The 13,360-nt window shown below is 46.2% G+C and overlaps 1 protein-coding gene across 1 annotated transcript in view; it reads right to left on the reverse strand.

Moving 5' to 3' along the window:
- Positions 1-7,261: 7,261 nt before the first annotated feature.
- The window catches only part of SPATS2 (spermatogenesis associated serine rich 2), a 154,919-nt gene continuing 148,820 nt past the window's right edge, over positions 7,262-13,360 (reverse strand). The window contains exons 12-13 of the mRNA XM_027967373.3: positions 11,939-12,153; positions 7,262-10,874 (exon numbers count right to left, since the gene is read on the reverse strand). Of these exons, the coding sequence (XP_027823174.1) occupies positions 10,563-10,874; positions 11,939-12,153 (527 nt within the window). The 3' untranslated portion in view covers positions 7,262-10,562. The remainder of the gene's footprint in view (positions 10,875-11,938; positions 12,154-13,360) is intronic.

Below are 13,360 nucleotides of genomic sequence, written 5' to 3' on the forward strand. Positions count from 1 at the left end.
TTGCGAGCGGGGAGTGAGAGGACCGTGTCTCCTCTGCCCCAGCGCCTTCAGTCCTAGAGCCCTAGGCTCTGCGCAGAAGGGGGTGCCGGTGGCTGAGGGACCCTCCCATCCAGCGAGGGGGTGGGAGGAGGGGCCGACCCTGGGCGGTGCGCAGCCCCGACCGGGGCCGCAGTCTCTCGCCGGCCTCCCGCGCTGCGTCGGTCCCCTCAGCCTGGCGCTGCCAGCGCCGTTCCTCCTCCCTCCCACGATTTGCCAGCGAGCGCGGCTACCGCCCGCGCCCAGAGGAACCGCCGGGGCCAAAACAGCAATTTGTTCCCGAACGAGTGATGCGGAAGGCTTAGCACCCCCCCCCCCACCCCCCCTACTAAGGAGACACAACCAGAGTCATCAGCATCGGAAAGGGAGTGTCTCCCGCTCCACCCACCCCTCATCTGCGACAAGGGCCGAAGCCCCTGGCACCTGTATTAAAATGAGCTGGTACTACGGGAGGAACAGGAGGAATTTGTCTCCCCTAGTCCTCTGAATTCTGGAATCCCGGTCCCAGGAAGAGAGACCCTGAGTCTGCAGATCTTGCTCCTGACTCCCGCCTTCCCACCCTCTCTCCTGTGTCCAGGGTTGCACAGTAATTCCTCCCCCATGGCTCATCTTTTCCCCTCCGGGCCAGTTCAAGCTGTACTGCTAAGGAGGGGGTGCAATTTACCAACTGTCTCACTTTGAAAGGATGAGGCTATGGTTGATAGCACCTAACTTGAGAGCCAGGTTAGGTACCTAGGTTTGAATATAGTTCTGCCACTTGCTGTTGTGATTTTCCTTGAGTGACTCAATTTTCTCCTCTGTGAAGTGGGGACAGTAACTACCGCAGAGTTGTTAGGAAAATTAAAAGATTAAAGGATCCAGAACAGTGTGTGACATTTGCATCATGTAAGTATTATCTGATTTTGAATCTTATAGGAGCCGGGTGACTTATGCAGAATAGATGATACTCACACTCCATCTCACAGATGAGTAAAAAGAGGCAGCGATAGAGACTTGCTCAAGGTTTGGTTTACTGCTAAGGTTCCAATCCTGACACTCTCCTAACCCCAGGTGCAGAGTCCACCTCACTGCAGTATAGTTGTCTCCCACCCTGAGGACCCAGAAACAGCCCCAGGCTAGCTGCATGGCACTCACAAGGACTGGTCATCTGGGGTTGTGCATCAGATCCAGATGGCCCTTGAGTCACCCGTGTGAGCCCAGGTGTTCACGACATTCAGTCTTCAAGCTCGTAAGCCCGGGCTGATTTAAAAATGAAGCCAAACCAGACTCTGTGGGTCAGGGCCAGTCGGCGGTAGATGGACTGTGTGGGTGCTCCACAGAGTACCTGTGTGTACTAGTACAGTCCCTGACATCAACTTTGTGCCAAAGCACTGTGCTGAGTGATTTACTTGGATTATCTCGTTAATCTTTATCATAACTCTGTGAAATAGCTACTGTTAAAATTGACAATTTACAGATGGAAAGCATTAAGGCAGAGAGGTTAAATATTTTGTTTCAGGTGCACTGTCTCCTCCAGCAGCTCCAGGCACAATGCCTCTGATATCGCTTTGGTGCCCTGGTTAGTCCCAATTTCCAGAGGAAAACATACTAACATAAATTGAACATATGATCACTCTTATCTCAGAATGAAACAGCCGTGTTTCGGGCTTTAAACTGCTTCCGCCATTGCCCATCATAGAATTTGTGTGGACGTGTATGGGATAGAAATGTGGCCACCAACCCTTTCCTTTTGTGTTGTTCAGTTGCTCAGTCATATCCGACTCTTTGTGACCCCATGGACTGCAGCACACCAGGCTTCCCTGTCCTTCAACATTTCCTGGAGCTTGCTCAAACTGTGTCCAGTGAGTCAGTGATGCCATCCAAACATCTCATCCTCTGTTGTCCCTTTCTCCTCCTGCCGTCAATCTTTCTCAGCATCAGGATCTTTTCCAATGAGTCGGCTCTTCGCATCAGGTGGCCAAAGTATTGGAACTTCAGTTTCACCATCAACCCTTCCAATGAATATTCAGGGTTGATTGACTTTATGATTGACTGGTTTGATCTCCTTGCAGTCCAAGGGACTCTGAAAAGTCTTCTCCAACACTACAGTTCAAAAGCATCGATTCTTCAGCACTCAGCCTTCTTTATGGTACAACTCTCACATCCATATATGACTACTGGAAAAACCATAGCTTTGACTAGACAGACCTTTGTTGGCAAAGTGATGTCTCTTCTTTTTAATACACTGTCTAGGTTTGTCATAGCTTTTCTTCCAAGGAGCAAGCATCTTTTAATTTCATGGCTGCAGTCACCATCTGCAGTAATTTTGGAGCCCAAGAAAATAAAGTCTGTCACTGTTTCCATTGTTTCCCCATCTATTTGCCTTGAAGTGATGAGACTGGAAGCCATGATCTTAGTTTTCTGAATGTTGAGCTTTAAGCCAACTTTTTCACTCTCCTCTTTCACTTTCATCAAGAGGCTCTTTAGTTCCTCTTCACTTTCTGCCATAAGGGTGGTATCATCTGCATATCTGAGGTTCTTGATATTTCTCCCGGCAATCTTGATTCCAGCTTGTGCTTCATGCAGCCCGGCATTTTGCTTGATGTACTCTGCATATAAGTTAAATAAGCAGGGTGACAATATGCAGCCTTGACGTACTCCTTTCCCAATTTTCCCAGTCCATTGTTCTATGTCTGGTTCTAACTGTTGCTTCTTTACCTGCATACAGGTTTCTCAGGAGGCAGGTAAGGTGGTCTGGTATTCCAATCTCTTGAAAAATTTCCCACAGTTTGTTGTGATCCACACAGCCAAAGGCTTTATTTAGCACAGTCAATGAAGCAGAAGTAACTGTTTTTCTGGAATTCCCTTGCTTTCTCTATGATCCAACACATGTTGGCAATTTGATCTCTAGTTCCTCTGCCTTTTCTCAAGCCAGCTTGAACATCTGGAAATTCTTGGTTCAAGTACTGTTGAAGCCTAGTTTGAAGGATTTTGAGTATGACTTTACTAGCGTGTGAAATGAGTGCAACTGTGCAGTAGTTTGAGCATTCTTTGGCATTGCCTTTCTTTGGGATTGGAATGAAAACTGACCTTTTCCAGTCCTTTGGCCACTGTTAAAGTTTTCCAAATTTGCTGGCATATTGAGTGCAGCACTTTAACAGCATCATCTTTTAGGATTTGAAATAGCTCAGCTGGAATTCCATCACCTCCACTAGTTTTGTTTGTAGTGATGCTTCCTAAGGCTCACCTGACTTTGCACCCCAGGATGTCTGACTCTAGGTTAGTGATCACACCACTGTGGTTATCCAGGTCATTAAGACCTTTAGCCTGGCTTGATTGAAGGTGTCCTTCCCATCTAGATGAGTGTGTTCAGGCATAGGGTCTCAACCCACTTGACTCCCTTTCATGTCACCTAGTCCCTCAGGTCTCCCTGCCAGATCTGCCTTATAGAGGCTGCAGTGATGAATTCCTTGCCTCCTCCTTCCACCTCCTTCCCTGCATCTACCCTCCCACTTAGAATAAACCACACACACACACACACACACACACACACACACAGCAGGGGCCCACATTTAGGAGACAGCATGGTGGGGGTTGGGGGTTGGGAGGAGTTGAGAAGTAAACAGGGCAGGGCACGGGGTGGGGTGGGGGTCAGGTAGCACTGGGCTCTTCACAGTAACCTCCTTTGCCTCTCCCCTTTCCCCAGCTCCTGCCTCACTGGCCACCGTGGGGAGTCACAGGGAAGGGAGGTTAAGGGGGGGGGCCCTGTTCAGAGATAGCTCAAAGGCATTGTCAACAAGAAGAAACTCAGGAGGCTGAGTTTTGGAGCTGCCGTGGGAGGCCTGTGGGAGTATTATCTACAAAAGGAACAGGGAGAAAGAGAAGGGAAGAGCAAAGCAAGAAAAAAACTGCTCAAGACACAAAAGATGGAGAAAGCCCCCACCCCACCCCCAAGCGCAGGCGGAGTCTGTTGCTGTATGCCAGGGTTAAGAACAGGTGGCTGTCGGATCAGAGTCCAGGGGCTCCTCCCCTTCCCGCTTCGCACTCTCTCCACGTTTCTGGAGGTCCCCAGGTCTCTCCTTCTCAGGCTGTGTTGTGAGGTGGGGAAATCTCAGGCTTTCAAGCCAAACTAGCCTGGGTTTGAATTCTAGCTCTGCCACTGAGTGACCTTGGGTGAGGACGGAGGACAGGTGCTAATCTCGAAGAGCATCAGTTCCTTCATTTGTGAAATAAACCTTTCTCAGAGGATCGTGGAGAGAATGAGATGAACTTAGTTAAGTGGTTATGATTCTTACTAAAAGTCCCCCTGTGCTTGCCCTGGCCCCAGGGGCTGGGACCACAGAAATGAGCTCAACATGCAGCCTCGACGGAGGCTCCCCACCCCCACCAAAACATTCTGGAATACTCTGAGGCCTCAAGTACTTGGCCACCCTGTGTCTGTCTCATTCTAGACCATTCGTTTTCTTTCAGTGGAGGGTCCCAGCTAGTATGAAGAAATCATGACACACTTTCTAAAAAGGAAAGTTAAGTGGCTAATTCATGTGGCTAGTTAACTGGGGGAACCAGATATGAACCAGGAGATGGTGAAGGAGCTGGCAGTTTGCTATCATGCCACGCTGCTGGGGGTGCCTTGTCCTGTCCTTTGAGAAACAGCCTATTAAAAGGGGACAGAATGGTTATTTTAGGTCATTTGTAGGGGTCCCCTGGTGGCTCAGATGGTAAAGAATCTGCCTGCAATGTGGGAGACCTGGGTTTGATCCCTGGGTCAGAAGATGCCCTGGAGAAGAAACTGGCAACCCACTCCAGTATTCTTGCCTGGAGAGTCCCATGGACAGAGGAGCCTGGTGGGCTACAGTAAATGGGGCCAGAGTCAGACATGATTGAAACACACACACACGCATTTTGACGTCACCTACTGTGAACAGCCACCTGGACTTCAGGCCGTTGGGGACACTGCAGTGGACCACAAGCCCTGCCCACTTGGATTTGCAAGGGAGTGAGTCTGAGAAATGCTCTCGATCTCTCACCTGCGAGTTTGAGCAACACCAGAAATGGGTTTGTTTGAAATCTAGTTACAGAGAAAGCCTAACTGGGTTAAGTTGAAGAGAGACATAAAAAGGAGACCTGACTTTTCCCTGGGGAATCAGAGTGGGTGGTATTTGTTCCTGCTGTTTTGACGGCTGTGAAGGGGCGGGTGGGCTGGAGAACAGTTGTGCTGCTGGTGGTGATGGTGGGTGAGTTTCCTCACCCAGAAAAATCTTCAGCTAGCGTTTCCCCTGGTAGGGAGTCACAGTGTAGGTAAGGAAACTCCCTCGGCACCCGTGGGGAAATGACAGTCCCTGGCTGTCCCCAGGGAGATGCTGCCACAGCCTCGCTCCTTGTTTGTCCTGGTTTGCACCATCAGCATCTGGGCTGTGTCACCCTGAGTAGTTCAGAAACAGGGGGGCGGGGAACAGGGGGGTATCTGAGGAGGGGCGGTGCTTTCCCGACAGCTGTCAGGACAGATGTGCTGGAGGGATATACATTCAGAGGAGAAAAGCTCCGCAAGGAATAGGATGATTCAAGTATTAGTATTTATTTATTCTTTTGGTTAATTAGGTCTGTATGGCTGGAGATTGGGGAAGTCTTTCATGTGATTTTTAACAGGGAGGGAGAGACAGAAAAGTAAAGAGTTGTTAGTGAATGTTTAACTTGTCACAGGTTAGCCTGGACATGAGAATCCTGCTCTCCAGCACCTGCTTGATACCTCCCTTACCCCTCTGTGAAGCAGTGACCACTGTCTTCACTTCCCAGTTCAGGAAGAGGTTCAGAGATGCTATTTGCCCAAGGTTAGCGGACCACATAGCTACCAAGTTATAAAGCCAGAATTAAAATCCAAATATATGTCTCAAAGGGCTTCCCAGGTGGCGCAAGTGGTAAAGAATCCGCCTGCAATGCAGGAGATGCAGAAAAGGTGTGTGTTCAATCCCCGGACAGGGAAGATCCCACGGAGGAGGGCATGGCAACCCACTCCAGTATTCTTGCCTAGAGAATCCCACGGACAGAGAAGACTCACGGGCTGCAGTCCATGGGGTTGCAGAGTTGGCAATGACAGAAGCGACTTAACACATATGCATATGTATCAAAATTCCAGGGTCTTTGCACTCTACCGCACTGCCTGGCCACCAGACACTGCTGTTTAAGGAGCAGATAGGAGCTCCCGTTCCTTTACCTGCAAAGTGAGTGAGGAAAGAGCTGGGACCTCTTGGCCTCAGAACTCAGCAGAGTGCCTAGAATCCATCAATGTTTAAAGGAAAGAATACGTTCAGGTGGCTAAAGCTACCGGAAGTCTAGCTGGGCTAGTTTTACAGTATGTTGTTCTGGCTACTAGCATTATGGTCTGGTACTCTGAACTGGTTAAAATACTGACAAAATATTTCCTTGAATCAGCTGCTGACCTCCAAACATGTACCATTTTGGATACCTGTTTCTTCCATGAAGTGTGCTTCCCTGTGGATATAATTCTCCTCAGATGGGATAAGGTGGGATGAAACCTGTAGATTAGGCAAGACAAACCCTCACTTTGTTCAGTCAGATGGCAGGAATTCCAGGACAACAAGCCATTACTCTAATGACCTTCTCCAAAAGCAGAGGCTCACAGATCGATAACCATGTGTCGTGGCTTTTCCAGGCCACTCCCAACCTAATTAATAGTCCATCCTGTTGTACCCCATCCATACTTTCATACTCCCAAGACTATAACCTTGGTTTAGGATTCTAAAATATAAGCCACTGAACAAGTGCCTGATCACCCACTGGTATGGATCTAGTGGAAGCACAGGCCCTGTGAGCAGTGCTGCTCCATTTCACTCACAGAAGACAGCAAGGCTCGTCAATGCAGTACTATTTATTACCTTGTATCGTTTTATCTGTCTATGTCAGTTGTCCCAAGTAGTTTATCAGCCCCAGGAGAGGCTATGTTTTAGCCATCTTTCTCTCTCCTTAGCTTCCAGCTCAGCAACTATAAAAAGCACTCCCAAACATTGTTGCTAAGAGTGTAAACTCATGCATCTTTTAAGAGTACTTGATCAGTAACTGTATGGTCTAACAAGTCCACTCCTAGGAATTTATCCTAAAGATATACTCTCATATGTTATGAGTGATATATGTATTAAGAGAGCATTTGAGCAATGCTTGTAATAGTAAAAAACTGAAAATCATCATTAGGGACTGGTTGAACTAATTATGATGAATTTATACAACAGGATACTATGCAACCATAAAAAGAAAAGGTATATTTGTGTATACCAATGTTAAGAGGCCTAAGCAGTGTACATTCTTCTGATATATCAATATAGCAAATCTCTGAAGGGAGACAAGAAACTTAACAGCGGTTGTTTGCCTCTGGAGAGGGAATACATAGTCTAGAGTGAAATGGAAGCTTATTTTTCATCATATATCCATTTGAACTGCTTAAGTTTGTTTTTTCCCAAAAACTATTCACATATATTCATTTTTCTTAAAGCCAAACAGAAACTAGTTAGAAAAAGAAAGGACAAATTAAAAAAAGAAAGCAAGCTGTTTAGGAATATGCATAATATGATTTACATTTATATAAAAGAGAAAATATATATGTGCATGTTTGGATTTAGAAAGTTTGTGGTAAGTCATACAAGAAACTTATCAGTAATTTCTTCTGGGGAGTGGGACAAGGTAGCCAACAATTCTTTTACTTTCACATCATCTATCCTTTCATACCTTGAAAAAAATGAGCCTGTATTAGGTTTTTTTTAAAGTGAATTTTAAAAACTGCTGTAAATAAGGGGCCCATTAAATATTTGATGTACCTAAAGAAGCCATGTTAATTTAAATTTTCTCTCTCAAGTGGCACATAATTGACAAAGCTAAACCTGAAGTTTCAATCCTATCTCGTAGTCCGGGAAAGGACACAAGATTGATCTGTAGGACAAAATAGAAAGGGAAGGAAACATGATGATTAGGTAGGATGTTCTGCACACACAGCAGGAACTGCCCAGGGTACAGAGCCTCCCTTCTCTTGGAAGGAAGAGCTGTCATGGGTAGCAAAGGATGAGCTGCACAGTTCAAACTTAAGATAAACTTCTCTTCACTGAAGAAAGTCAAACCGGCAAATTTAGGAGCAGAATATTTACAACATGAGATCCTAAATTAATTATGGTATAGACATATTATCTAAGAAAAGAATGGTGAAATGCATATAGTATGCTCCTTTAATAAAAAACAAAACCAAAAATTAAAAGCCTATGTATGTATGTGTATATGTATATATATGCTTTGAAAAAGGGTTGTAAGGATATATGCCAAATTATTAACAATCATTACCCCCAAGGAACAGAATGGGAACATGGAAAACTTTTTATCCTTTTACATTTCTGCATTATTTGACATTTTATTTTATTAAAGTTTTTTTTAAATGTGGACCATTTTAAAAGTCTGTATTAAATCTGTTACAATATTGCTTTTGTTTTATGTTTTGCTTTTTTTGGCCATGAGACGTGGGATCTTAATTCCCTGACCAGGGATCAAACCTGCACCCCCTGCACTGGAAGGTGAAGTCTCAACCACAGACCACCAGGGAAGTCCCTATTTGATATTTTAGATGCTACTTTTATAATTAAAAACAATATGTAAAAAAAAAAGCTTCATAATTTTCAAACTTTTTGTGGTCCTAGAAAAAAATCTTCAAATGTTTTTCTATAAGATTTTAATTTCAACTTGAAGGCAGTTTTGACAAACATGTGGCTTCCCATCTGTTTAGGTGTTTAAATACAGTCTTGCCTGGATACAGGGATAGACCTCATAATCCTTCAAGGCCACTTCAATCTCTGAATTTCCTATAAAGTGTAGGTGACCAATTAATCAAAGAAGCAGGACTTTTTTCCTAAATAACAGCAGGCAGATGGTGTTGTTGGATAAATTCCCCCAAATGAGGTAGCCAGCCCCTTAGAAAATGGCTTCCCAGTATTCCTTGACTACTGTTTTCTTTATTGAAAGACACACACACACTCTTTCTCTCTCAATCTGTGCAACCAACCTGAACCCTGACAGTTCAGCTTCAGCCAAAGGGCCAGGGGAAGCCCCGAGGCAGCTAGGTTCTGCACCACTGCCACTTACAGCCTGGGTGGCAGACTTGGGAGAACAGACCCTGAGAAGAAAAAGCTCTGCTGTGATTAAATCATAGAGGCTGGGGCGGCTATGGGGCGGCAGTCTGACACCAGCACCACCTGCCACGTGCAGGAACCCGATTACGTAGTGACACCCGCTATTTCTGTGAGGGGACAGGGTGGAGGACAGGGGTGCAGACAGAGCCTCTACTGGAGCTACTGGCAATCAATTTTTCAGAGCTGGTAGGTTCTCCTTTGGAAAGATACCCTTCCGTCTCCTACAGACCTCTTCCCAAGAGAAACAGCTGCATCTGCTCACCCTGACTTTTGTATTTAATTTGGTTCTGAAGCTAAAGCAGTGGACAAATGACTGAGGAACTGGATACCCTCACTGAAGCCCCAAACAAGCTGTCTGAGTGACTTCTATCCCATAAGGCCCAGAGAAAAACAGTAATGAAATGAAGTCACTTCCTGCGGTGAAACAAATGTGGGAATATTTATGCATCTGTTTTTATTTATTCAACTCTAAAGACTAACTGCAGCAATTTTTGGATGGTTGACACCTTAGATTAACACTAATTATATTGCTATAAATTTGGTTCAGGGTCAGAATGGGAATCAGGAAAGAGGGAGAACAATAGCAACAAAAATCTTCAAACACTGAAATGAAGAAATACTTTTTTCCCTTGAATTAATGCTACTTTCCCATAGACTTCCCTAGACTGGTTTGCAGCCTAAGGTAATAGAAAACAAGGCTTGGGCATATGGAAGAAACCGCAGGTTAAGCCATGGTGCCAAGCGAGAGACTAAAACTGCTATCTGAGTGTCAGGCTCAGGCACAGTTTAGGAGCACAGGCAGAGTCTCAAACGTGTCCCAGGGTCCTTCCATTTTCACCTATTCAATTCCCCCTTTCCTGGCCAATTCAGAGCTGTACACAACCCCCTCGATGCCTCTCCTGCTCACGCTGTTGTTTACAGGGAACCCGACAGGCACGTGCGGCTCCTGCTGCGACAGAAAGGCAGCAAGACCAGCCGTGATCCATCTCCTTCTGAACGCCTGGACAGTCGGGCTGGCTGAGGAAGGCTTCTTCAGGCCTCCGGAAGGCCTGGAGCCCCAAGAAGAACACTGCTTACCCTTGGGAAACCTGGCAACAGTTGCCTGTGATTTCTGGTGGAAATGACCAATCAGAATCAATCCATCTCATTGGAAAAGGTCAAGGGAAAAAAAAAAAAACAAAAAACAGCTTCCCTTCCAAAAATGGTAAAGAGGAAACGAGAAGAGAAGAAACCAAAATATTTAGAATGGCATAAAAAGTGATATGCATAAACTTGTTTTTGTTATTACATCTAACTATAGGTTTCCTAAAGTCCAGTTACCAAGTTGAATTGTGTGGGAAAGAAGAGAGAGACCGGCTGGAATCTTCCTCAGGAGTTCACAACTTCAGGCTGAGAGGTCCTAGGTTTGCGCTGGGGGAGCCCCTTCCTGAACGAGGGCTTGGGTGGGCCGGGCTCCATGCTGGCTCCGGTCCCGTTCGTCCCTGCAGAGTGAGCCTGGCCCCGTTCACTACTGTCTCCTGGTGCCTGGGATGGAGCACTCTGGTACCTGGAACCAGATGAATACCAGGAGGTATTTCTGTAACGACCCACACTGTCATGTCGCCCTTGGTTAGTGGGGTCACTGAACTTTGGGCCTTGTGGCCTGTAGCCTTGTCCTCCTCGTCTGTTTCCTGGCAATACCTAAGGATAAAAGAATACAATGTTCAGAGCACAGAGGTGTAAGGGCACCCCAGGTGTGCCAGTTCAGTGTATAGGAATATTCTGAAAGCCTAGCCAGTGGTACCCCATGCTTGGGACTCGGTTCTCTCTTAATACTCACGGAGTTTGGTCAGCCGATCCCACCTAGACCTAATGAGAACTCATAAATCTTTCGCTACCTCCCCTCTGCCTTTCACCTCAGGGTCCTCTCCACTGAAGAGCTTTTCTTTAGCTGGGCTGAGGAAGAAAGAGCATTCTCTGGGGCTATTCTAAGCCCTCAATTGGGCAAGTGTCTTATCACATGTCTGAATTTTGTAGAACATAAGCCATTTGTAAAGATAATGAACATCTGAATAATGAAATACGCTTCACTATGATCTACTTTGCTATATATCATGAACCACAGATTAAATCACGCTGCTGTGACATTTAACACATTCACAGTACAACCCGGAGAGCTCATGGCACAGGATTTTATTTTTGTCCTCCAATTCCAACGTAATACCAGTCTGAAGAACTACTTACTTCAGGGTAATGCACAGCACTGCCTTGGATGGCTCTTACGGTATCTTCCTCAAATCAAGGGAAAGCAACTATGGACTCTGCTTCAGCTTTCTAGCGTCTGCTCCCCGCCCTACCTGGTTCATGCTCTCTCTCTCCCAGGATGCTCTCCCTGCGCTTCCAGGGAGCTGCTGCTTCAGACACATTCTGGCGAACCTGCCACTGTGGTGCTTTCCACCTCCAGATGGGTGCACGACTCCCAGTGTGACCAATTACCAGGCAAGACTACTGCCTACGACAGCGGGGATCACTGCCAACATCAGAAAGTCAGTAGTCCTGGCAACGGGAAATCTAAACTGGCTGGTGAACTGGAACATACACACCAAACCCTTTCTCTGGAACTAACTGAGGCTGGAGGGATTCAAGATAGGTGTGGAAGGGGCATAAAGAGAAGCGGGTCATGTACTGGGCTGTCATGTTTAAACTGTGACAAGCTGGTTTAATAGCTTTTCTGCCTAACACGCTCAGTGTGGAAGCTGGGTTACCTCTCGGTGAGGCTGGTAGGATCGGCCACCGGAGTTTGCTGTGGTTGCAGGCGTCTCCCCCGGTGCCGAGTTCTTCTTGTTAGCACTTATAAGGCTGGGAGCAGAGGCGCAGGTGGAAGCAGCAGCAGCAGAGGCGTCACACGGGCTACCCAAAGACACAGATGCGACCAAGCTACATCGGGACCGGGTCGAATAGCTGTTCTTTGGATGGGACACTGAGACAGAAATATGAGGAAGATGTGGTCACATGATAGAAAAGCACGCCTGGTAATGTTCTCCCTGTTTCTCCATTTCACAATGAGCAACTTAGGATAAAGAACTGTCTGAGTATTTGTAAAGCTAAGCTTTTAAGGAGGTAACAGGAAGGAAAACCTCCCTTCTGCCCTCTTCCTCCATGCCTTCCAAATCCCGCTGGCTTTGTAACAATCCGTCAGAGTGGCCCATCCCCCCACCAACTAATGATTTCTTGGCGTTTCTACCACCTCAACGCCTGGCTTTGGCTCCAGTGGCTGACTAAGCCTAGGAACAATAGTATGGGCCATATGTTCAGTTTCCTATGCAAGGAACATTTCTAAAGTACCGACTTCGCAAAGAAAGAAAAAGTTAAATGAAAAGCTAAATTCTTTTTTAAACATTTGAATGATGCAAGATGAGTTACGTACAAACAGAACTAGTCTTCACAACAAATATCTATCTTCCTAAGGTTCTTTCTGCAAACGTAACTCCAAATTCAAAATACCAATCTAGTTGAAAAATATTAACATTTTCAAGTTTTGTCAGAATTCAATGGTTTAAAAGTAGTCCCTAGATTTTTTTTCCTTGGTTTTAAGCCTGGGCTAATGAGTCTGAGTGAATTCCGGGAGTTGGTGATGGATAGGGAGGCCTGGCGTGCTGCAATTCATGGGGTCGCAAAGAGTCAGACACGACTGAGCAACTGAAATGAACTGCACTGCATGTTGAGTTCACAATCACTGCCCTAAGTCCAACATTTATTTCACTTTTACACGGAGACTTAAAGAACAGAAGAGCTGAGCTCAGGGTCTCCAGGTTTGACTGATCCATCACGTACAAGTGCTCATCTTAGAGGCATCTCTGTTCCCGCCTCCTCACCCCCACCACCCCCGTTATGTGCCAGGCAAAGCAGGTAGTGTTACCTCCATTTTGGAGAGGAGTCAACTGAGGGCAGCGTGTAGAGTATAGACACAGGGATTCAAACCTGGTCTGACTCCAGTGCACACGCCCTTTACACTGCAGCCAAACACCTCTCAGCTCAGCAGAAAATGATGAAAAAACAACCACAAATTTAGGGAGCTGGGAAATGCCCATCCTCAGAGCTCAAAGCATCTGTGTTCACTGACTTGTTAAGTGTCTCCGAGTCCTTTTTCATAAAAGCAAGCAAGCAAGCAAACCAAAACCCAAGAG

Source organism: Ovis aries, chromosome 3, assembly GCF_016772045.2.
Source record: "Ovis aries strain OAR_USU_Benz2616 breed Rambouillet chromosome 3, ARS-UI_Ramb_v3.0, whole genome shotgun sequence".
In the NCBI taxonomy this organism is placed as follows: Eukaryota; Metazoa; Chordata; class Mammalia; order Artiodactyla; family Bovidae; genus Ovis; species Ovis aries.